The following is a 25,534-nucleotide window of genomic DNA, read 5'->3' as shown; positions in this document are numbered from 1 at the left end:
CCTGAACAGCATCTAGTTAGTGCATCCAAGGGAGAACTATCCTCTCAAATTTGTATATAAAACAACTCCGAAAAAGGGATTTTGATTAGAAATACTACTTTATTCTGTTGTAACTAGGAACTGGCCAGACTAAGCTGTACTCCAGTGGGAAGCCCAGGCTTCCCTCCCTGTGCCCTTTTCCAGGGATGACAAACTGCTCCAGTACCTTAGTTTCAGTTGCTTATCCCAAGAAGGAAGATGGCTTTGAGAACTTAGGCAGTTTGAGCAGGAGACAGATTGGAATCCTAAATTCCCCATCCAGTCTTCTGAGTTCAGCCATTCCTGAGTGACACGAGTTGGTGAAATCTGATCCAGGGAGCACTCGCACTGCGGCCTTGCGCAGGGCTGAGCTGCACACAGCAAAGGCCCCTACAGGGTTAGGACAAGCTTTATAGTGTTTATAAACACAGTATTGGACCAATTGCTGTGCTTAACGATGCGGACTAGAGAAACTGGCCCAGTACTGGAGTCTGAACAACTACAAAACACAATGATGGAAAACAAAAGATATTTCCGGAATCAGAGAATTGTTAGTGTTGGAAGGGACTTCTGGAGATCATCTAGTCCAACGACCCTGCCAAGGCAGGGTCACCTAGAGCAGGTAACACAGAAATGTGTCCAGGTGGGTTTTGAATGAATCCAGAGGGAGACTCCACGACCTCCCTGTTCAGCCTGTTCCATTAGCCTAGCTAACACAGCTGCTGCTAAAAACTGGAACTGAGGTTCAGCTCATCTCCTAAAATGGCAGCACCCCGATGTCAGTGCAGAGGAGCACACTGTCCTCTCCGCTGCCCACGGGCCGGCCGCGGCAGCCTCCGGTCCCGCGTCCGGGCCTCGCCTCGCCAACCACCGCGGCAAGAAGGCGGACCCAGGGTCATTCCACATGGCAGGGCCGACGCCACCAAGGCGGGGAGCTTTCCCCCGAGCCCGGCCGGGGATCCCGCGGAGCGGCGGGGCCCAGGCCCTGCCGCATCCCCTCAGGTGCGGCGGGAACAATGAGCGCCCCAGCCAAAGCGAGCCCCGGCGGCGCGCACAGATCCGCGCCGGGCGCGCACGCCTAAAATAGTCCCTCTTTGTTCAGCAGCGGCCAAGCTTCGCTGCGCCCGTGTCCCTCCGCCGCGGCGCGCACAGATCCGCCCCCGGCGCTGCCGGCGCAGGCGGGGCCGCCGGGGCGGGGCCGCGGCCCTTTGTGCTCCCAGAATGCACCAGCGCCTCCTCCGCGGGAAACAAAAATGGCGAGGGGCTGCGCTGGGGCCGGGCTGCCCGTGAGGCGGGTCTGACCGTCTCTCGCCGCCTTCCGCCTCGGGTCCGCGCCCGGGGGGCCCGCTGCGCACCGAGCGCCCGGCCGCACCGCGCCGCGCCGCCGGGGGAGGCTCCCGAGCTCGCCGATTTCCCTGTATGAGGCGGTTGGCACCACTGGAGAGACCGAATGAGGTGAGGGGTGGGGGGGCGGGAGGGCCGGCCGGGCCCGCGCGGTGGGGGGGGCGCGATCCCCGCAGCCCGGGCCGCCGGTGCCGCATCCCAGCACGGCGGCGGCGAGCGCGGTGAGGGGCCCGCTCCGGCGCGGGGAGCCCGAGGCCTTGGAGGGAGGGAGGGAGGGGGAGGGAGCTCCCGAGCCGCCGCTGGCAGGCGAATGTGAGGGGTCAGTGGTGCTCCTCGGTGACCAAAACAAAGGGAGGGAGGCAGCGGGCCGGTCGGCGGGGCCGGGGGCTGCAGCGGTGAGGTGCCATCAGCCTCGCGCCAGCTGTATTTTCATCTTCTCCTTTAAGGATATTGTCCGAGTAGGCTGCGTTTGCTCGAGTGCGAAGAGAGCAGCACAAAGAGGTAGTGGTTTTCGTTGGTAACTTTGTGTTTGGGGCCTTTTTGTTTCTTTTTGTTTGTTTGGGATTTTCTTGTGTGGCTTTTTCTTTCTTTTTTTTTTCTTTTGTTTGTTTGAAGTGCCTCACCTCTTAATTTCTGTGAGGCTTGACGATTTGGATGTGCACAGCAGGTTTTTAGTCCACTTAAATGTGGTAACTGTTGCTGGCTGAAATGGTATGCAGTAATGCATTTTCCTTTTTTTGGTATTGAATTCTGTGGAAAGAATGGGCTGATACCTCTTTTAGTGAAAGAGAACAATATGGTTCTGTGCTGGATGCTCTGAACGCTGGTATTAGTGTTGAAATACCAGGGGTTGTTGTTCATCCATAGAGGATCAGGGTGCTATTAGAAGTAGAGGGCCTGCATAATTAAATGGAAGGCTCTGCCAGGAAAGCAGTGTAGCATTGTGGTTGTTTCTGGAATTTGTGATAGGCCCAGCTTATCATAACTTTGAAAGGTCAAATGTAGTAATGGATAATGACATGGTTTTCTCCTGACTTTAGTGTAAGGGAATGTGATCAATGATATACACTCAAACTGCCAAAAGTATGGGATAGTAACAAAAAAGTTTCCTTCTTGTTTTTTTTTTTTTTTTCTTTTGATCTGTAATCAAGTTGGTAAAAGTTAACCTGGTAACATTTGTCCTTTTTTTTTTTTGAGAGCTCAAATTACATTTAATTTGAAAGCATTTGAGATTAAAAGAGGAGGTGGAAATGTTTAATTTCTGTATTATTAGAATACAGGTTAATGAGTTCATAGCTTTTCATTTAAAGGAGAATAAGGGAAAACAAAGATTGAACATATGAAAGGAAATGCATAATATAGTGAAAATGAGAAGGGTCTTTGCAAGGAGCTACAAGCTGTGAAATGTGGATCTGTGCTGAGAGTATAATGTAGTAATGTTTTCCACAGTTAACCCTTATTTTGTCAAATACCGGTGTATGGCTTCTCAACAACTTGCCTTTTCTCTTCTGGAAAGAATTTAAAATCAGATCTAGATGCTTCTCATATGACTTAATATGGCTAGTCAGCAGGGTATGGCTAGTCAGCAGGGTATGTCTATTTTCTTAATAGGTGAAAGAGATGTGTATTGGTAGTTAGTATGAACTTATGTTTGTCCTTCCCTGCACCAGGAGGTCAGGTAAAATTTATGAGAAGAGCAGCTGTAACAAATAAGTCTCAGTTAATTTCCTAGTGGACAGTGGACTTGAGTATTCCCTGGAGATGGATGTGAATTAATGTAGAGGCACTGAAGCATATTTTGTGCTCCTCATGTGAGTTGTGGAGAAGGAAGCTTGGAGATGTGACTAGAAGCCAGTATGAATCTTTGATTTGTTTGTGAATTGACCACATTTTTTGTGTGAGCGGCCACTGGCCTTGCTGCAGAGTTGGTTTCACCTTCTTCACAGGCCTTTCTTGCTGGAAATGGAGGGGAAGTGTCTTTGAGCAAAACACAACAGGAGAAGAATTATAAAACCACAGGTATGGCTGGAGAGATAATCTCAATGGAAGAGTGAAATCAAGATGCTTAACTGTCTTTGAGAGAAGGCAACATACTTCATTAGCTAAATATCTTCAAGGATAACACTACTTGGCTTATGTTTTAGATCTATTTATTTTTTAAATTCTGTGGAATGCTTATGGAGGCTGCTATTCTTGCAGACTAACCTTAAAGAAGAAAAGTTTATCATTATTTTGGTCAGCTCTGAAATCCTTTTTCTTCCCCACTTCTCCCAGAGCAGGGTAGCATACTGTCTGTTGGGGCTCACATTCACACTCCCTTAAGGGCTCACACTCCCTTAGGTCTGTTGCTGCATGTACTGGGTTTGGATACTGTAGAAGCCCAAAAGGCAGTTGGTGTACTCACAGAAGTGCTGGGGATACAGTTAAGAGGAATTTTGGTCAGAAAAGGTGTCTTGTGACCCGGTACCGTTGTTTTGTCCCTGTACCTTCATGTACAAACATATGATCAACTCTAAACAAATGGCTCTTGCAGTACACGACTGCCCTGTCTTTCTTCCCTACCTAATAAATATGTTATTCTGTAATGGTCTTTTAAACTCTAATCCTTTCACTATTTATATCAAAGAGATTTAAAACACTTCTAGTTATTTAAGATTTCTTGAGGGAGAATGTGAGCAAAAATAAAATCACAAATGATTGTAGTATTATGAACATGGGAGTACACTTATCCTGATGACCACCTCTTTTTAACAGTATGCATCAATGTTATTAAGGACAGTCATATTTCATGGGGTCAGAGAGCAAAACCACAGTATTCTATCTAGATGAGGTCTAACAAGTTTTGTGTCACAGTCAGTCACTTCCCCTGAGTCCTCTGGCCAAACTTCTTTCTGATATGCAACAGATTCATAGACATAACTGCTAATCAGATTAATGTGCTGTGGGGCCTCAGTTTTTATTACCAGTTTTTTATTTCTTAGAAGCAAAAATTATTACTTTTGCCACTTAATGTGATGTATATACTTTTGAAAGCATGGCTCTATTTTAAAAACTCACAAATGAAAAGATATTCTGTGATAACTAGAGAATTCCCTAAAGAGTCTGACCAGACAGAAGAATTCAGAGAAAGAAAATCATAGCCAAAATATAAGGCCCTTTGAAAGAATTAAAACCCTCACTAAAGCCAAGCATCCTATTGGGATCCTATTGGGATAGTAATGCATTATGTGAAATCAGATAATTTGATAATCATGGGTACTGTAGGGTTGACTGGTTAAAACTAAGAATAAGGAAATTACAATTTCTCGTCTTGGTGACAAGGAGCGGCTTTTACAGAATGGTTACCCTGACATCATTGGTAGGACAAAGCTCTTCTGCCTTAAATGATATTTTAACCTCTATCCATGGTGGATTTGTTAAGCTTTGCTGGAGTGGCCTATGAATTGACTTGCTGCATGTTTGAATAAACATGTGAACTTGACTCATGTAGGCCCATGGGACCAGGCTGCTTTTAAGAGCACCAAGGAAACTATGTGATGTTCTTGTAGGGCTCTTCCTCACTATTACAGGTTGTGAAGAACAGGGCTAATCCATAATGATTAGAGAATTGTACATATTACACCCATCTTTGGAAAGGGCTTAAGTGTTCAACCCAGGGAAACACAGGCTGGTTAGCTTCACTTGGTCATTAGGGATGTCATGAAGTCTTCCTGGAGGATGCATGGGAAGGTGATGGCTGGTAACAGTCACCAAAAATGTACATCATGGCCTGAACAGCCTGACCACCTTCTGTGTTAAAAATGGCAGGGTTTTTGAACATGGGGAGAACCTCATCCAGCCTCAGTTTCAGCAAGGCTGAAGGAAGAAATTGAGCATGAACTTAATGAAATTCAACAGATAAGAAAGCAAAGTCCTGCATCTGAAGAGGAAACCCCAGGCTATGATTGGCTGGGGATCTGACAGACAGAAAGCAGAATATCAGCCAGCACTGTGTCCTGTGAGCTAAGGCAGGGGGTATCCTGGGCTGTAATAACAGAAGTAGAAGACTGAGGGGAAATGATTATTTCCTTCTATGCAAAAGTCATTGGACAGCATCTCAGTAGAATGCTGTGTTTTGGTGCTACCACTGCAAGAGACATCAAACTAGAAGAGTTTGGTGTAGGGCCAGCAGGATAGGAACTGCAGCACTTGCCCTGTGAGAGGGGCCTTAGAGAGCCAGGTTCATTCAGCTTCAGGGAGACATAACTGCAGCCTTCCAGCTCCTTTGAGAAAATTAGTGTGATGCAATTCGTTTCTTCACAGCACTACATGGCAGGAGGATAAGAGGTGCCTACATTGAGATAAGAGAAATTCTGATGAGGGAGGGAACATCTCCCTCCCCAGCAGCTCAGCAGTGAAACAGGGGCACAGGGTGCTTGTGTGGCCACTTGGTTTAGCATCATGTCTGATGCTATGCTGAGCAGGACTAGAGAATTCCTGAGAGCCTTTCCACCCTGAATTATTGTATTATCCTAAACAACACTTAAAGCTGAAGGTAATTTTGATAATGTATTTCTTACCCCCAGTCATTACTCTCTGCTTTTCTAGACTGAGTGATGCTTAGATTAGAGTCCCCTTGCCCTTCTTTGGTACAGTTAGCTTTTGATTTTACCAGCATGCAGAATAGGTAAAGATAAGGAGCTTCAAGTGTGTTTTGTAGATGTTGTATGATATGGCACATTGGAAAAGCAGTATTTATTTCAGTCTATGAAGTAGTGTAGAGGATAGACTGTAATCTGGATTTGTACTTGATCCTTTGCTTAATAAAAGTTAATGGCAATGTACTGGTATAATAGCCTGTTTAGATGTAATTGAAAAGTGACTGTTGCAATCATTTTGGTATTATGAACAGCGAAGTGATTTTTTTTTTTTTTTTTTTTTTTGTTACCAACCTGATCTGAAGTTGGGACCTGGGTTGGTGGAGGAAGCTAACTTAAGTTTGTCTTGTCATACTGTTAATTTTGACTGTCTTCTTGGCCCAGCAGAATCTTTTTATTTGGGGGAGGAAAGTACGTTTGCCTAGGTGAACAGATAATGCTTGGTATGAGGTCTCATAAATAGTGGGGAAGCTGAAAAGAAGAAATGTGGTCAGGATCCAACATTTCTCCAGCTGGAGGTCACAGGCAATTTTGGAAACATGGCTTTAGCTTGGTTATGTGGAGCTGGGTAAACAAGCTATGATTATTACTCTCAGACAAGATTAATTTCCCTTTTTTGCTGTCTTCTAGCTGTGAGCACTTGTTGTGTACCTGGCTTGTTTAGTCAGCAGATCTCTCTGTGAGGTACTTCAATTTGTTTTAAATATCAGTCAGTAAATTCATATTAAGGAAAGAAAACTGAATAGGAAGTTAATGGAGAAGCCAGCTTGTTATTCCAGAGCTGCTGGGAAGGGAGCAAGCTGCTGTATTGGATAAGCCATGTGTGAAACTGCCATGAGTTTTCTGTGTTCTGAGCCCTTGCTACACCTCCACTCCCCTCATTCCATGTGAATGTTAACTTTCCAGTTTTAAGGAGAGAAGAACAGGCTGCTGGTGTTTTACAGCATCTTACAACTTATTCATAGTTCAATTTTCTTTAATAAAGGGTAATAAAGGGCTAGTTTGCAACTTCAGACCAAAAAAAATTTGCAATTAATCAGCAGTAACATCATACTTTCAGAATCTGAAGTGATTATCTCCGGTTGTCATAAGGTCTTTCACTATATTTTCCTTTCCTTTGGGATACCACATTTCCACTTTTGAGATAGATCCTAAACCTCTGTGGGGTATCTTAGTAGAATGCTCTGTGTGTGATTTCTATCTGAATTCCCTTCTGATAAATCTTTAAAGTAATCATCCCTTCACTGTGATTTGTATTTACTAGGAATAAATGAGCTATTTGTCCCACTTTGAGTTTTGTAAGTGGATTAAAATTTTCTCTTAATGTTCTTTGGGCACTTTGTTGTTAAAACTTAGTATCTTTAATGCTTCCAAAAACGGATAGGGTAGCTATCATCTGTTACTGTTGCAGCATTTATGAATCAGGCGGCTCTTCTCGAAAAGTTTCCTGAAATTGTATGGATTGTTAGTGAACCTGACTAGTTCAGTCATGCACTCTGGCAGGAGGTTTGTGTCCCAAGTTGCTTGTTTGCATTTATTCAGTTGTGCTTACAAACTGTTCTGTTAAACAGATCAGTGAACTGAGATGGCTGGGGAAAAAACCCAAAAACAACCACCCGTCAAGGGAATTTGTCTTAACAGAATTGTTGAGACTGAAGGAGTACAGGAGTATGAATGATCTTAAGAAAAAGACGCTTGGAAACAAGAATGCTCAGTTTTTTTAATCTTCCAGCCTCTTCACATCTTTTTCCCCCAGCTTTTCCACTTTTTCTTTCTGTAGGATAGCTGTAGAGGTAGAGGAGTAGAGGTACCAAGGGTACACCAAAATTTTGTAACTGCTGATAAAGAGGTTAGAGTTACAAGTGAGTCAAAACGAACAAATCAAATTTTGATAAATACAATGCTAGGCATAGTAACTGCTTATGGTTCATAAATCAGACTGATTTAGGTAGTTGATTTTGGAAGGGAGTTTGCCATTCTTGTTGGTAATGACTATTAATCTTCTGCTTCTGCAACATATTATAAACTAATTTGTTAAGCAGATGAATAGAAGGTATCCATCTGCCTGTCTTGCTTGAGAATATCTCTGGCCATGGTCTAGACTCCAAGGTGAAAATCAGTGAGCATTTTCAGTGCTTCATGGCATCAACTTCTCAAGAAAAGGTGGAACTGCATTTCTATTTTCAAACATATATCAGTGTGCAGACATGTTTTACTGACTGCCACCACTAACTGCTGAAAGATTGTATGGGTATATAAGTACTTTTTTTTTGATTTTGCATTTTAAGTGCTAGAATAAGAATACAGCACAACATAATTAACATTGAGTAATAGATGTAAAGCCATACATACTGTATGACATGCAGTGTAGCTTGGTTGTGAAAGTTAAATGAGATAACATAGATCTTTTTATTGTAGAAGATTTTTTGAAAAACAGTGCATCTGATGGATATTGTGCAGTTATAAGCTCTTAGAGAAAAGTGTTTAAGATCGTGGGGAAATTGTTATTTCAAGGTTACTAATTTTGTTGTTAACCATATTATATGTTAGGAAGGTGCTATGAAGCTAACTTTAAGAAAGACTGGAAAGCAAGTTGCTGGAAAATGTGGAACTTTAACCTTCTCGCTTGCCAATTTTAAAATTCAGTTTGCATTTGAACTTCCAACAAAAGTTTTATTTTAATGGTAGATATGACTTCTTGGCATTCTACTACAACAGTTAGAGCTGTGACAAGACAGATGGGCAAGTTAGTAACATTTTATGCATGTAGCTTTTACACTGCATTTCTTTTGCAGTGGCTCCAAAAGATACTTCAGAGACACCTACTTTAAGTAACTTATGCCCTCTTCATTAAAGTCAACTTGTTAAAGGAGTTGACTTCCTACTTAATCGCAGTCAAAAACATTGAGGGAATGTTTCCCTGGAGAGAAACTTCCTATCTGTGTGGCAAGCAACTGTGAAGTTACTGTCAGCCTATTGTAATAACTAACCCTATTTTCAGTGTCTGAGATAAACCATGAACTGCCACAGCAGGAGCTGCTTCATGAGCTGTTTAGTTGTCACTTCAGCACTGCCATCACTCACAAAGAGAGCAGTGTGGACAATGGAGAAGTGTCTGGCTTATTGGCTTACATCTTTGCTGGGTATCAAGGTTCTTCAGGGTCTGAAGCTGCTATTGTGTATTTACATTGTTATATAATGACTGCATAGATTCATTTAAGTGTTTTGTGCCAGAAAATTATGCACTTTTTTTTTTGTTGTGCTTCAGTGGCATTGTGAGACAAACTTTTGTACTTAATGCTTTTAAAGACTTTTTAAAAAATAAAGCTCACAGTTGTTTTAAAGTGACAGTCTGTACTGTTTATGATAAATGAATTTGTCTTTTTGTGTATTTGGTACAAGATCTTTCACACATTTTCAAGTACTGGAAAAGAAGAGTATATATTCCTGCCTTGTAGCAGGAATAGCTACCTATTTCTAGGCTAGCCTAGCTAGGCTAACCTACCTTTTTCTAGGGTCTTAAACCCCAGAAAAAATTGGGAAGAAAATCTTTGAACCTCTCTGAGAGTAGTTCTGTCAAACCAGTTGTAAACCTGATGTTAGTGCCGAGAAAGCAAAAAGTAAGTGTCCTGGGCTGCCAGGCTTTTACTCTGTTATAGTAAACCTATTTGGAATGCTGCAGGTATCCTGTCTCATTTATCAGAGGTTAGAGTAGAGCTGAGGAAAAGTAGCAGTAAATCGGCTTTTGTGGAAGAAGCAGCAGAATTGGTAAGATTCTTTATCTGGGAAATCTGGCTGGGTGGTGGCTGACATTGTTATTTGCACCATGAAGAGAGAAGATGGAAAATGACAGTTTAATTTTCTGATGCAGTGATGAAGGATGTCAGATGAAGTGATAAGGTGTCAGCTGTGAAACAAGCCAAAGGATTTTTTTGTTCCTCTGGTCTTCCCTACTCACTCATCTGAATATTTTTGTGTTTGGGATCAGGCAGGACTCAACTTTGTGTCCCAATTGTGCATGAGGATGCCAGAGGCCCATTATAGCTGCTCTTACTGTCATGTCATTGTTAAATGTCACATTGATTATAAATATGCTTGAAGCAGCTGATTTTCTTGTGCCTAACCTTCTTGGTTTAAACAGTTTAATAGTATATTTTAAGCCATTACATTTCCAGTTTTATTGTCATATTGTGAGTAGTAAATTCTTTAGAGAGAAGATACCTTTCTCTTTGAAGCTGTAGAGCAACTTCTCAAATATCTGTATAGAAATTCTCAAACTATAAGGGACATTAATTGGTTTACTGCTTTTGTCGATGTTTTGAGATTAATTCAAATGTTTCTGGTGCTGATAATATATCTTGAGTGAGGTGAAACTGCTCTTCAGTTGACTGTATCCTGTTTAATTCCCGGATCCCTAACTGTGTTTGCATCCTAGTTACACATACATGTAGTTTCTAGAGAGAGTACATTTGGATATACAAATGGTAACTTTATTACATAGTCTCAAATTCTAAGTATTACTTATGAGATTCTTCCTTGTGCACTTTGTGGTCCTGTTTTATAATTTTCTCTGATTTACTGCTTTAATTGAAGTGTAGTGTTTGACAGATAGTCTGACATAAAAGCATATCCACACTTACATATAGATAGACTATATGTTGTGGAATATATGAGGAAAATGCTTATTGATACAAATAACTTACAATTTTGGGTTTAATGTATGAAGAAAGGTTGCAAGATCTGTTTTTCCTTCCTTATTGTTTTCCACCCTTACTCCAACAGAGAGGAAAATTTATTTTACATAAGAAATTCAACATGTAGAATTTCTTCCTGTGCTGGAAAGCTCTACAGCTATGCTTAGTGGCATTGCCTGATTCTGTGTTGGAGGTACCTCAGTGTTTACCTTGAGCCAGCATAATGCTCAACCTGTTCTCTCCCAGCCAAGGTAATGCAGTTAGAATTGGCTTGGGATCTTTTTAGCTTCCTTGGAATTTTAGAAAACTGGCAGTGATTTGAATTTTGTATACGTTCTCCTGTATTGAATGTTTTTGATGTGTTTCTCAATGCTTCTGGTGATTTTATAAAGAGTCTCTGAGCTGGGAAGTCTGTGCATCCCCATCCTCATTTACATTAGTTGATTTCCTAGAACACTTATTTTATAAACTTGTTCTTTCAGATTTTGTACACTTGCATAGTAGCAGAGGCAGTGCTACTAAAGGTGTGTAAAGTTAGAGAAGACGAGCAGTCTTTTGTGACCTGGAGTTCTGGAGTTGGTCATGTTCCTTTAACCCAGTTCTGTTACCTCTCCTCTTGCTTGCCTTCCCGCAGAGACTCCGCAGCGGTGGGAAATTCACTGGTCCATAAGCGCTCTCCTTTACGTCGCAGCCATAAGAGCTCCGCATCTCTGGCCAAGCTGTCGGTACATGATGGACAGAAAGCCAAAAAGCCACTTTGTAAATTTGAGGAAGGTCAGGATGTCCTAGCTAGATGGTCAGATGGCTTGTTTTATCTTGGAACTATCAAAAAGGTAAGCACATTTTTTAATTTCACTGGAGTCTTAAAGTGTCACATACTGTTGAAAATTGCAGTATTATCGTCTCACTTATGTAGTATTAAATACATTCTTCTGTTTGGTGCTTTTACTCATGGCTTCCACTGTATTTCTGTCTTTCAGATAAACAAACTGAAACAGAACTGCTTCATTATATTTGAAGACAGTTCCAAATCCTGGGTTCTCTGGAAGGACATACAAACAGGCAAGAACTTCCATGAAGTAGTTGTTGTTTGGTATCCTATTTGTTTAGATTACTGTTATCTGTTAAAAAAGATTATTATATTATATTCTTTTATTCTAAAGAGTGATACAATTTCATGTGAATCGGGAACAAAAATGAAACAAATAAGAAAAAAATATTTTCAAACGACTGTCATTGAAGTTACTGTTTTGTTTTGGGTGTTTGTTTGTTTTCACACGTGTGTGACTTAGAGAAGACTCCTAAAAATAATCACATTTGAGTTTGTTTGGGTGGGGGTGGATTGTGTTCTCTGCCTTAACAGAAAATTCCAGACCCTAATTTACACCAAGTTTGCATTCTTTGTACTGTTTTCAGTTGAAACTACATAATATGGAAAGAAACTAAAACTTGGTTAATCTTATGTTTGAACAGAGTTTTGACACTTAAAAGGAGCACTACAACTGTTGCACATAAGAAACCATTACAGGTTTTGGAGTATACCTGTGATAATAAAGAAATGTGTAGTTATCAAGTGAGGTACATATTGTATAAACCTTATTGGTTTTCAGACATTTTGGTACTAGTTAATGTTTTTATAACCTAATGCTAATGAAGCACGGATGATAATTTCTTCTGAAAATTACAATTTCCTCATTGTGCAAACACAATGCAAATCTGCTCTGGCTCTTGTTGATTCTTGATGTTTAAGCTAAACATTATCTACTTAAAGGAAAAGCTTTGTATTTGTAATAGCAAAAAATCAACTGATTTATTTCTTGAAGCTTGTAAAAACTGCTGTTCTGCTTCTATGTAGTACTAGTTTATAATCTCTGATTCATTTATCCTAACTATCAAAATTAATAATGAAAATGAGAAAATGTCAAGTCGATGATCCTTATGGGTCCGTTCCAACTCAGAGAGTATTTATTTTTAGGTATTTTTATCCTAAATTTGCATTCTTTGTTCAGTTACTGAATTTTTATTGTTGATGTTGAGGAACCATGGACTGCATAGTCAGTAGGCAATATAAAGCCTATAAATATCTGATAGCTGATAGTAAGTGATGTAAATATTTATAACACAGTCTGTACAAAATGTCTGAATATGTTCTTATTAAGAAGTTTGTCACTGTAACAATATGTTTCTACAATGCATATATCTGTAAGTGAAATTATGAAGAAGGCTATACATGTGGTAACTGTTTCAACTGCAGATATAAAAAAATCACGATCTCATCTTTGTCTAGGAGCCACTGAGAGTGGGGAAATGGTCTGTACAATATGTCAGGAAGAGTATTCAGAAGCACCAAATGAAATGGTTATATGTGATAAATGTGGGCAAGGTAACTAGATTTTTTTTCTATTTACTGCATTTTAAAAAATGTTTTGATTTGTCTCACAAAGGAGGATATTTGCCCGCCTATGCCTGACTGCTCAACTGATCTTAAATTTTGTAGCCCTTAGTGGCTATTAACAGCTCAGTGAAAGATGATAATCCATGTTAAAGTGACTAACATCTGTTCTGTAAGTCAAGATTATTTTTTTCTACTAAGAAAATTTAAAAGACCATTTTGAATGTGTTACCAATCTTTTTGTTCAGGTTTTTGGCACTTAATGATGCATAATGCCCTATAGTTGCATTAAGTTATGTGCTTTTGGAAACATAGTTGATTCCGTGTATGCTTTTGTCATTTTAATAACAGTTTGGCTGATCATTTTTAATACAGGTTACCATCAGCTGTGTCACACACCAAATATTGATTCCAGCGTGATTGAATCAGATGATAAATGGCTCTGTCGACAGTGTGTCTTTGCAACAACAACAAAGGTGTGTTTCTAGAAAAAAATGTTAATACATTTCATATTGCATGTGTCTTTGTTTTTGAAATTTAAACCATAAAAAGATAGGGCATTTTTCTCAGTGATCTCTTTTTTATCTTTGATCTGAACGAAAATTTTGTATGTTGAGAAGTAATGCTATTTTTAGAAATTGGCAATGTTACACTTTTAAACAAACATGCTAGTATTAAAACATAAATAAACCTGAGAATATTTGACTTGAAAGTTATGAAAATTTTTCTACAATCACATGAAAAGCTTTGAAAGTTTCAGAAATACATGACTGTTTTTTGTAAACTAATGTATCTGTTTTGGCCCAGAGAGGTGGTGCACTTAAGAAAGGACCAAATGCCAAAGCACTGCAAGTCATGAAACAAACGTTACCATATAATGCAACAGACCTTGAGTGGGACGCAGGTCATAAAACCAATGTCCAGCAGTGTTACTGCTATTGTGGAGGACCTGGAGAGTAAGTAAATGCATAATATGTAAGAACTTTTCTCTACTGCAGCTACAAACTTGGACTCTTTTCTTCTAGATTTCCTTGTGAACTTGTTAGGTTTTGTTTCTGTTGTGTGTACATATCAGAAGCTGCATGCAAAGTGGGATTATTGATTTCTTGATACATTTTTGAAGTGTCTCACAGTGGGAAATACATCTTTTCTTCTCCCATAAAATATTTTGGTTTGTTTTAATTTTGTCATGTGACTATCACAGATCATCACAGTACATTCTGTAATGAGCAAGAAATTTTTTTGTGTTGCTACTGTTGATGTGTTGAGTTTGGATGGAGTTGTTTGTTGATGAGCTTGCAGTTCTTGTTTCTGATGTTAACTCAGCTCTATCATAAATCACAAAAATAAATGTACCTAGTTTATTAAATTTTGTTGCAACAGACAGCTGTCTGATTCTACCATGATGTCATGTCCTGGTTTTCAGTGACTGGCGGGGGAAAGATTTTTTTTTTTTTTCCCCCTCCTCTTATGGCATTACAGAGTCCTCTGCTGGTTCTTTTTTACAAGATAGGAATGAAGAGGACTTCTTAAGCAGGTAGAGATGAGTACTCTGGTGTCTGCATGAATGAGTGAAAGAATAAGATAGTGTTGGAGATTTGAGGTCAAGGCAAGTAAAGAGTCCCACAAAAAAAGCAAAGTTTTTGAGGGTACACACGGAGAACAAAGCTCTGGTTTGAGACTTGAACAAACATGGCTGTCAGTTTTGCATGGTTCCTTTTCTCAAGGGAGAAGCTGAAAAAGGAAAAGGTGTAAACTATGAGGTTTCTTTTGAGGATTCAAGTAGCTGGATCCCCAGAACAAATTTTGTGACTTAATGCAGTTGAGTTGTGCTTTAGAAAATAACAGGGAAGCTAATCTAGTATGTCAGAAGGAGCTTGTTTAGAGTTCCTGAATTCTTACTGAGAATTAAAAGGTGTGTGTCAGAGTAAATTAAATAGGTTTTTTCTTAAATTAATAACTTAATTAATTCTTTTACTAGGCTATCTTTTATTATTCCTGTCTGTATTTTCTAATAATTCATTATGGAACTAAATGTTACTGAAATATCCATAGAGATGACTGTTTTATAAACTGTGCAAATCAGTTTGGGTCAAAAGATCCCTTCCTATTTAATTTAAATATAATGAAGAAACAATTTTCGGTAACTTTTTAAACACATCTTATGTCTCTTTCTGTTGTTGAAGCTGGTATCTAAAGATGTTGCAGTGCTGCAAATGTAAACAGTGGTTTCATGAGGCTTGTGTGCAGTGCCTCCAAAAGCCAATGCTTTTTGGTGACAGGTAAGAAAATTAAGCTGTATTTTGTTGGTTGTATTTATTTAGAATGTGAGGGAAGTCTCACATGTGAGCTTTTATTAGGGCATCTATAACAACAGTATTTTTCCAAAAGGGGCTGAGTTTTTAGTAGAAGTTTATACACAAGACAGCCTGTGTTTGGGTGCCAGGAAAATGCAGTTCTTCATCTCAGATGAACAGGATGTAGTGGTGGGTGGTAGAGAGGTGACCAGTGGAGAGTTGGATTGCAGCTGTTACTGCCTTTGTGTGGAAATCCTTTATACAATAAGTGCAACTCTACATCCTCTGTTCATGTGTGAGGAGTTAGGACAAAAAGAAATTAAAGAGTGCTGGTCTGTGCTTTTATTTTAAGAGGAACTTGGAGCACTTGCACCAGATGAAAGAGGAAAACTGGAGAAGAGAATCAAAGAGCATTTCATTCATTATTTATTATAATTTTATGTGGGAAGTTTTCTGGAATGTTTGTATGAAGGAACTGAGTTAGGACCCAGAAATTATATGGATCCTTAAAATGCATATTTACACTGGTGCACAGGTTTTTGCATTTGAGAGATTGTGCTGGGGACATGACAGAGCATCTTTACTGATACAGGTTGAGGGACTTTCTCAGGCAGAATGAAATGGTGGTAGCAGGGTGAATCGAAGAAGTGCCATGTATCTGGCCCAGTAGGTACCAGCACAGATTACAGAAGTTGCTAAAGTAAGATAAAGAATAAAGGGACTCACAAATACTATATGGCTGTGTTTCCAGCTTACTTAACTTTCATTTTTTTCATGTTCAGAGTGTTAAAACCCTGTGTGTGTATGGACTCGTGTACATATACATATGTGTGTATTTTTAGGTTTTATACGTTCATTTGCTCAGTTTGCAGTTCTGGACCAGAATACCTCAAACGTTTACCCCTGAGATGGTAAGTATGAATTAAAAAAAAAAGGGTGAGTTGAATACATGCTCTGCTTTTCCTTTTGGTGTTCTGGTTCTCCTTGCTAAAAAGGAAATCTGCTTGTTAGCTTGAGCTGTTTCCCCACTCATTCTTGCTGTGTATGATCAGGGATAAATTTATTTCAAAGTTTGTCTTTAAGGGTAGAGATATATTGTGATTGCATGCTCTTGGGATTCAATCCTGGGATCATTCAGTGAAGTAACAAGCAACTACTCACTTGTTGAGTATATGAAGATTGAGATATCTTAAGTGTTTTTTGCAGGTTTAGGATCCTGCTGTATTATCTAAGCCAAACATAGTGAGTACTAGAGCACATGTCCTGATACATTTTATAATAGTTTGCTTGAATAGACTTAATGGAACTAGTCTGTAATAGAAATTATATCCAATTTAGTGCATATATACCTAGTGCTAACAAATACATGGTGGAAATTACCTTGTTAAATGTTAATTCACCAAAATACTTGCATGAATTCAGAACTGTTACATTCAAGTATGAATTCAGACTTGCTTACATATCCCATGGAGTTTAAAAAATTTTGGAGTTTAAAAAAATATCATGACAATGAGATGAGGCAGAAATGAAAGTGAGATGTGAAACAGAAGGAATCACTTGAAGAGAAATTGTAGGAGGCTTCATAGTGTTGTCTGGATTGAGTGTCTTCAGTTGGGCTTTGTGTACCTCCACCTGTGTAATGCTAATATCTTTTCTGCTAAATTGTTTCAAAGGAAAGCAATTGGAAGAAAAATTGTTTTCTCTTTTTTTTTTTTTTAATTCAAATATTCTAGGGTAGATATAGCACATCTATGCCTTTACAACCTAAGTGTTATTCATAAAAAGAAATATTTTGATTCGGAGCTTGAACTTATGGCCTACATTAATGAAAACTGGGATAGATTGCATCCTGGTGAGGTAAGTGAGTAGAATACCCTTTCTTGTTTCTAAATCACAGTGCATACATATGTCCTGAAAGTTGACAACCTGTGAACTGTTTTAATCTGGATATTAAATCCTTTAGTACCTTAAAATCTGGTAATCCCAAATAGCAATTTTTTATGTCCTTGCAGAAATAGAATGTCTTTCAAGTGGTGCATATTTTTCTAAACTGTAAAATTTCTTCAAGTTATCTATGCAACTAATTACTTGCATGGGGAGTTTCTATTACTTAACTATTTATTCTGCTGCATGTCTACATTCTGTTGTAGTTTCATAGTTCTTTTATTACCTTGATATTTTTATGTGCCCTGACCCAAAAATCTAAATGTAGAATTGAAGGCAGAGGATATTGCATGTGAAGACCACATTCAGTGTCTCTGAGGTGTAACACATTGTTTATGTGTTAAATACTGTATTCAAAGATTTCTTCTTTCCTTCCTAATTCTTACAGTGGGGGTGGTCAGCTTGTGTTCAGTTTGTTTTTTATCCTTTTGCGGTCAGATTCAGCTACTTGTCAAGATATTTTGATTTTAGTTCATTATTATACTCTGTGCTCTTCCCCTTTCTGCTTCTAATCCATCTATGCTCAATCTGTGAAAAACATGTAACTAAAGGGGAGGGAGGAAAGGGCAGATCCAAAATAAGTAAACTCACTTCTTTAATTAGTATTTTCAATTCTTTAATATTTCTACACCTTCAAGGGAACTACTAATATGAAGTCTGAATACTACATTTTTAAAGGGCTGATTTTGAATAAATTCATATAGGCTGTATTGGAGGAATTCCAATACTTTATTCTGAACAGATTTTAAATGTCTTTCATGAAGTTGGTAAAAATTAGCTTGAAAAATCTGATTAGCTTCAGTTAATTAGGGAAACAAGGGGAACAGAAATTAGTCAGAAATAATTGACATGTACAATATAATGATTCTAGGGGTTTTGGGATCTCCTTAAATTGCCACTGTTAAAAATGACAGTTTCCTTCTCTACCTATTTATACTTGAATAAGAGGAAAAGGATTTTAGCTGTAGGTAAGACAGTAGTAAATGACAGAGTTTCAGAACTCCTAGGCCAGTAATTTTTAATGTGTTGTTATTTAGAAAGCAATAAATATGTGGCAGTTTTCTGTAGTTTAGTGTTGCAAGACCTCTAGATAGCAATGGATTGTATGGAATGCATATGGTGAAGATTGAAAACAAGTTGTTACTTTCTTTGGCTAAAACCACTTGAACACCTCTGTTAGTTTTAGTAGTCAGGTGGACTATCAGTCTTGCTGTAAAAACGTTGGGGTTTATGAGTATATTTATTCACTTATTTTTAGCTGTTAGCACATTGAGTTCTTTGGCTTTTTCTCTCTGTCTTGTTTGGGGAGAACTGTATTCTATAGAAATTATCTGATCCTGAGTTTTTTGTTGGTTTCTTTGAGCTGCAAATGTTGTTCAGTCTGGTCTTTAGTATTCCTATTAATAGTGAAGCTTATAAACTGCTGTCAGCTCTATAATTCAAGATAAATTTACAAATTTTGGCATGGTAACTGGAAATAACGGTAGTTCTGATGGAATTGAAAAGTAGATAAATATAAATGTAAACATTCTAATTTTAAATATAAATGTAAACAAGCTGATCTTTACATTCGCTACATAAATGTTGTGCCCATGTGATAGCCCCACCATACTTGTTATGCTTTTCTTTATAATTATTTATGCAAATTTTCAGAGAGATGATTTCATGTTTTGAAAGCTTGACAGGGACTAGTTACTTGAGGCTTTGGTGAAAGGAGGGAAGTTAGACTGGGTCTTAGCTAAAGGGTCATGAAAATACATCTACTGGTTTGGGGTTTTTTAATTTTAATAATTTTTCTGGGTGTTTTACATTCTTTTTTGTGTCAAGTTGAGTAGTATTAAAAATGTGTCCTGTGGCAGGATTTTGCCATAATTATCATAAATAATTAGGTTCTTTTGTCTATATAGTTATGCTCTGCAATCTCAATTAATTTAGGAGTACATACAGAAGATTTTTTGTTAGGAGTCTTGGGAGAGCAATCTAGTGTTATATTCCCTCATTATACTAAATGATTTTGAAATATTTTTCTTGTACTTCTTAAAAGTGAAACTCATTCTATGTCCTGGGCTTGATCCTGGCATTAATTCTGTGGATGTAAATCACAGAATGTATGGGATTATGGTTAATATGCAGCCAGAGCTAATATTTTGTTAATGTACTTCACATTCAAATCTATAGTTACAGTGTCTAAGAGTAACTGGAATCTTTGTATTACTAAAGAATTTGAGAGGTTAAATGATTTCTTAATACTTTACAGCTGGCAGACACACCAAAATCTGAAAGATATGAGCATGTCCTGGAGGCATTAAATGATTACAAGACTATGTAAGTTATTGGTACTTTTTGTTTTAAATGTTGCTTGCCTACTTAATCTTCGGTTACAGTCTTCAGTCTATGTGATAGTCACTCTGGCTGTAGATAGCATTTTAAGTTTTAAATAATTCTGTTTCAAACTATAACATTGCTTAGCTATTTTGATTGTGACCCAGACCAAGAGAATTGTTTTAACTTCCATCCTCCTTCCACTTCACATTCTGTTTTTGAGGAGGAGGATTGCGATGGGGTAAAGAGGGGAGTAAAGTAGCATTTAAATTAATATTCTCTTTGCATAAATTTGTTTTGCTTGTACTCTCCTATTTTAAAAGTTGTGTTCCCTGGGATCAGAATTTTAACAAATAATTTCACATCTAGGTTTATGTCTGGAAAAGAAATAAAGAAAAAGAAGCATTTGTTTGGCTTGAGAATTCGAGTCCCTCCCGTGCCACCGAATGCTGCTTTAAAGGCTGATAAAGAACCAGAGGGAACTTCACATGAGTTCAAAATTAAAGGCAGAAAGTCATCTAAACCAATCCCTGATGTGAGGTAAAATAACCCAGTCATTTTAGCTGTGCTGTGGTCAATTTGGGCTACTTAGGGTATTTTTTGGCACCAACAAAAACCTTTTCTTTGTAGAAGGTTTTTTTATAAAAATAATTGTAAAGGCATATTATTTCTGAGAACAAGGTCTTAGAGCAAATGCACTTAACTTTCTATTAGGATTCTTCTAAAAAGTCAACATGAAATTTAGCAGTAAGAACAATAGAAAATATCCCAACTCTGGAGTCATTTGGGAAACAAAACCTTTTGCCTTACTGGATCTCTTAAGCAATAATCTAACTAGAATTCTCAAGGGAAGTATGTTGTGAAATAGTAACTTGTGTTGGTAAATGTGCCATCTTTTTCACCAAGTGTGGTCATATGAATAAATTATATTTAACACTTGTTCATTCCTCTTCAACATTTGGGAATCAGTAATGTCCCTAGAAATACATTGAATCTGTTATGTTATTATAAAGACAAAACTATGTAGGTTTGTACCTGCAAATTTTGATTTGCCAGAAAAACCTCATTTAATACAATGTCTTAGAAATAAACATCTAATTGTATATTCATTGCCAAAGGAAAACATGTATTCAATGAAAATTATCAACAGTAATACAGAATAAAATACAAATTTTCTTCTAGGGAATTAAGTAATGGTATAGAAAGAAAGGGGAAAAAAAAATCAGTAGGTCGTCCACCTGGTCCCTATACAAGAAAAATGATTCACAAAACTCCAGAGTCATCTCCTCTGGTAAGGATATTTCTTCCCCCTTCCTCCCTTCTTTCTAACTGCATCATAAATGTTGAAGAAAAACATAACAAGTTATTATGAATTTCTATTCCCCCTACTTGCTCTCAAATAAAATCAATAAAAAAATTTAAGTTGAAGTACCTTTTTTTTCCACCCTCAGGATAATGAACCAGTTCCAGTGATAGAGAACCCAGCCTTGGAATTACCCTGCACTGTTGGGTAAATTAAAAGAAAAATCCCTCCTATAAAACATTGTAACACCATGTAATTTATCTGTTTGCTACTGAAATGTCAGCTCAGTTTTTAATAGAAGATTATTTTTTTACATGGCAAACCTCTTATCTTGCAAAACAGGAAATCTGATGGAACTGCACATTCATCCAATACCTCAGATGTGGAATCCACAGGTGCTGCCAGTATGAAAGAAACTACCTCATCTAACATTTCCAGACATTATAGGTAACTACTCAGTTACTCTATCTGCTATAAAGATCCAGATTTGCAGTGTATTAATTTTAATAAAATTTTCTGAAAGTAGAGCTATAAATAGCATGGGGAGATACAAAGAAATAGGACGAGTGAAAATTTGTCTTCAATAGTTGTGTTTACAACTCAGAGGATTTTCTGGTGCTCGCTAACCATTGTTTTTGATGTAAAATATGTGGCTAAGTGACATTTACTGTAAAGAATTAAACTGTGTAAACATTTGCTGGGCTTAGTGTTCTAGTGGTCACAAAAGAACTGATGTACTCTGAATTAATTTTAGCAGCTTTTGTTTTTGTAGGTTTGTATGTTCATGTTATAAAATACTAAGTATGCTGTGATTTTTCTACAGTCAATAGAGCATGAAAAAAATTCTGTCACAGAGTTTCTAAATAAGTTATTAACTGTAGTCAACCTTCCTGCAAGCAAAAACTTTTCCCTGTCTCAAGTTTAGTAAATAGAAATTTCTCTTTTACTGACATACGTGGATTTTAGTATTTTGTCTCCCCTTTCTGGTTCATGCTATTGAGTGCTTTCATGAGTCATTTTTGTGTGCATTATTGATATAAATAGTCAGTTTTCAAAAAGCTCATGTTTAATTTAGAGTTCTGAAATTATTACCAACTGTAAGTGTCATACTTACAGTTAGCTATCTGTAGGCAGTAAGTACTTTTGGAGTGCAATTATTACATGAGTGGCATGGAAATACCAGATGATAGAGCATACATTTTGAATTCCCTTGGAGTTAATGCTGTGGGGTTTTATTTTCAATAGTTTATCTGACTCGAGAAAAAGGACTCGTACAGGACGAACTTGGCCTGCTGCAATACCACATTTGAGGAGGAGAGGCCGCTTTCCACGAAAAGCACTCCAGACTCAAAATTCAGAAATTGTAAAAGATGATGAGAGCAAGGAAGATTACCAGTATGATGAACTCAATACAGAGATACTTAACAACTTAGCAGATCAGGAGTTACAGCTCAATCATCTGAAGAACTCCATCACTAGTTATTTTGGTGCAGCAGGTAGGATAGCTTGTGGGGAAAAATACCGCGTGTTGGCTCGTCGGGTGACACTTGATGGAAAGGTGCAGTATCTTGTGGAGTGGGAAGGAGCAACTGCATCCTGACTGTAGGACTGAACATTATGTTCACTGCACTGTCATCTGTAAGTACAGTTCATAATGCAGAGCCACGAGAGAAATGGTCTTTAAATGTGCTTCTAAAAAAAAAAAAACAAAAAACAAAACCAGTTTAGCCTTAACATGTAATTGTTATCATTACAGCTCTTGTGATAAAGACTTATCTTTTTAAAATCTGATCTGAGACTTAAATTTTTTAATCTGAACTTGTTAGATTGTTTTAGGTTGGGATATTTTGGGTTACAATTGCTTAAAAATGTGCATGGTGTTTAAAAAAAGATGACGTTTTCTAGAGAACATTCCATGGATACAGTTATTGTGATTTAGAGAAAATATTATGTAGATAGCACAAATATTTGAAAAAATCTTGGTTTGTTTTCTTACCCAAATGTTTGCAGAAATGTATTTCTATTTCAATACTTTCTAGATTTCATAAGTGCAGTGTATATAATGCCTACTGAAGACTGTAAAATACTGAAGTTTTCTTTCAAACAAAGTGTAAAAAAAAAAAAGAAAAAAAAAAAAAGAAAAAATATATTGAGCCTGTAAATTGCTCTGTGACCAGACTTCATTGTCTTCTTAATATATTCTCTGTGTGCGTGTGTGTGCGCGTGTGTGCATATATACAGAGGTGTATATGCACACACAGACCTGGGCGTGTATATAGATGTGTGATTGTGACCTATGCAATACAAATTATGGGATCAGTCAGCTTCTGAGAATACATCCCATAATTCTTTTTCAGGAATAGTTGCCAGTATTTACACAGCAGCATTTCTTCTCAGGCTTATTGGGTGCTGTTGCTTTTTATGTATTAAGGAAAAGTGTCCAACCAGTGCAGCGTGTTCTGGCAGTGGGTGCAGTCATTGATGTTCATGTGCTCTACATTCCATTATTTTCCATTTGAATTAACAGCTAAAAAATAATACAGGATCTGAAGATTTGAAATTAATTCTACTGGAAATAACAATTTGAAAGCTCTTGTGGCACTCTGATTGTAAATTTCATGTCCCAGTTATAAAGTAAGTTGACAGGAGGTCATGCAGGATTTCTACATACATGTAGAACAGTCATATTTTGATAAATGTAGTATGAACGAAGTGTATTATTGCACAGGGTCAACAAATGTTGCCATTTGAAGTAACATTACTGATTTTATTACAACATTACCTCTTTTGTGTTTATAAAATGTACCAAGTTTTAAATTGGTAAGATTATTTTACTTGTTAAAAAAGTCAAAAATCTCTTGCCAGTATTAGATGTTTTTTCTTTGTCTGCTACTTTTGAGGGGGTTTTAGCCAAAGAGTAAACAGAAGAATATTTTTACTTTGGTGGTTATTCACTGTACTGTATACGGTTAGTTTTCATACATGCTTACAGTTTGCCACCAAAATAAAATTATGTAACATTAGCAAATGACAGAGTGGTTTAAAGTGTACTGCCTGAGTTAGTACTTACTTATTCCATTACTTGGTTATTTGACTTTTTCTGCTCATCTTGAACATCTTGAAAAGGTGACTTTTTTCTGATTTTTTGTTTTGTTTTTGTTTGTTTGTTTATTTTTTGTCACCTTATAGCCAAAGGAAGCAGAGAAAGCTTTTTATCCTGTGTTTGGCTTATGGCTGGCTGGGTTATATTAGCTTTATAAAATGCTAATTAAAACCTCCCACTTCTGTTTACCTTCACTAAAATGTGTGGGTTTTTTCTCACACCCTCAGCTATTAATTTAATGTTGCCTTGCCTATAGCTGCAATATTTTGATAACACAGCAACTTCATGTTAATTTTTGAATGTTTATATCTTGAGATAATGCAAAATGTAAAGCCTTTGTAACCTTACTCACACCATCTGTATTTTTGTCTTTATTGTTTCACTTTATCCAAGTCCTTTAATTCTAACTGAACACCAGCAGTATTTTTCATAAAGATTCATTTAACGATAAATATTGGAATGTACTTGGGGACTTAAGTGGGGGAGATGTGGGGAGAAAATACTTGTCAAACTTCAGCTGTCCATAGACCTAAGTATTGTGAATGTTGTTTTCATTTTATTGTGGTGGTTGACTTAACTCTGATGTTCAGTTTGTATTTTTGGAATTGCTTTTCTCTTAGAATTAAAAGACCAACATTAAATGTGTGTATTTTTTGAGAGAGAAGAATGAGTTTTGATTCTGTACTCTTGAAGCACATACCTGGTGGCATCCTCCCATCCATCATTTCCCAATCTCTGTCTTTCCTGTTCCTGTCCTGGAGACACTTGCCCTGCACATAGACACTAACTGGTGTTCCAGCTATGGTTGAGGGATGCTTTGTTACAAGGTGTCATGTACTGGAAAATGCTGCAATAGTGCTGCTGAAGATAGAGCTAAGTAGTAATTAAAGCACACCTACAAATGCCTTTCTCATTTTATGTGAATTTCATTGTATGTAGTAGTGGTGTGTCTAAAGGAAAAAGACAAATGTTGCTGTATGTAATGATTTCATATTGATATAACGTGATCATTGTATGTACGCATGTGTGTAAATATATGTAATTCAGCCTTGTTGTGGTCACTGATTTAGAACCATTTCTATGTATATATTTAATATTTTTCCTTTATGTTTTATTTGTATTACAGTAGCATTTAGATAGAAGTCTCTCGTGACAGTTCTAAAAATATAGGTATCGCATGAACAAGACAGCTAAGAAATGATGGCACAATACTGGTCAGAACTGTAAAATATGCATCATAGCAAACTATTTGTCAAATCATTGTTCTCAACAAAACTTCAACAGGAATTTTGAATAAAACTGTGGTTTTTCTATGCATAACGCATTTTGAGTGAGATTATGAAGGAATTTTGAAAAATCTTTAAGCATGATACATGAACTGAAGGTCAGTATTTTAATTTAACATGAAGACAAATACATTAAAAAAACCTTTAGAGGTGAAGACAAGCACTTTATTGTCTAGGGGGTGGGGAGATAATTT

The 25,534-nt window shown here is 37.6% G+C and overlaps 1 protein-coding gene across 2 annotated transcripts; it reads left to right on the top strand.

The window, feature by feature from the left end:
- Window positions 1-1,312: 1,312 nt before the first annotated feature.
- Window positions 1,313-25,126, top strand: MTF2 (metal response element binding transcription factor 2). 2 transcript variants are annotated; one of them, XM_053985185.1, is made up of 15 exons: window positions 1,313-1,473; window positions 11,328-11,526; window positions 11,674-11,755; window positions 12,981-13,076; window positions 13,461-13,561; window positions 13,893-14,041; window positions 15,272-15,367; window positions 16,225-16,293; window positions 17,116-17,239; window positions 19,584-19,651; window positions 20,018-20,188; window positions 20,831-20,939; window positions 21,100-21,158; window positions 21,294-21,398; window positions 22,197-25,126. In XM_053985185.1, exons 1-15 carry the CDS (start codon window positions 1,469-1,471, stop codon window positions 22,549-22,551), a joined length of 1,788 nt encoding a protein of 595 aa, XP_053841160.1. In that variant the 5' UTR covers window positions 1,313-1,468; the 3' UTR covers window positions 22,552-25,126. The 2 variants fall into 2 exon arrangements, with proteins under 2 accessions (XP_053841160.1, XP_053841162.1); XM_053985187.1 differs by lacking the exon at window positions 1,313-1,473 and adding an exon at window positions 1,845-1,863.
- The last annotated feature ends 408 nt before the right edge of the window (window positions 25,127-25,534 follow it).

The sequence above is a fragment of the Vidua macroura genome, chromosome 9 (assembly GCF_024509145.1).
Source record: "Vidua macroura isolate BioBank_ID:100142 chromosome 9, ASM2450914v1, whole genome shotgun sequence".
Classification (NCBI taxonomy): domain Eukaryota; kingdom Metazoa; phylum Chordata; class Aves; order Passeriformes; family Viduidae; genus Vidua; species Vidua macroura.
This window is presented reverse-complemented; position numbering and strand designations above follow the sequence as displayed.

Coding starts and splice junctions, on each gene's coding strand:
- MTF2 (XM_053985185.1), top strand. Junction 13,562..13,892: donor TCTTTGCAACAACAACAAAG/GTGTGTTTCTAG, acceptor GTTTTGGCCCAG/AGAGGTGGTGCACTTAAGAA. Junction 15,368..16,224: donor CCAATGCTTTTTGGTGACAG/GTAAGAAAATTA, acceptor GTGTATTTTTAG/GTTTTATACGTTCATTTGCT.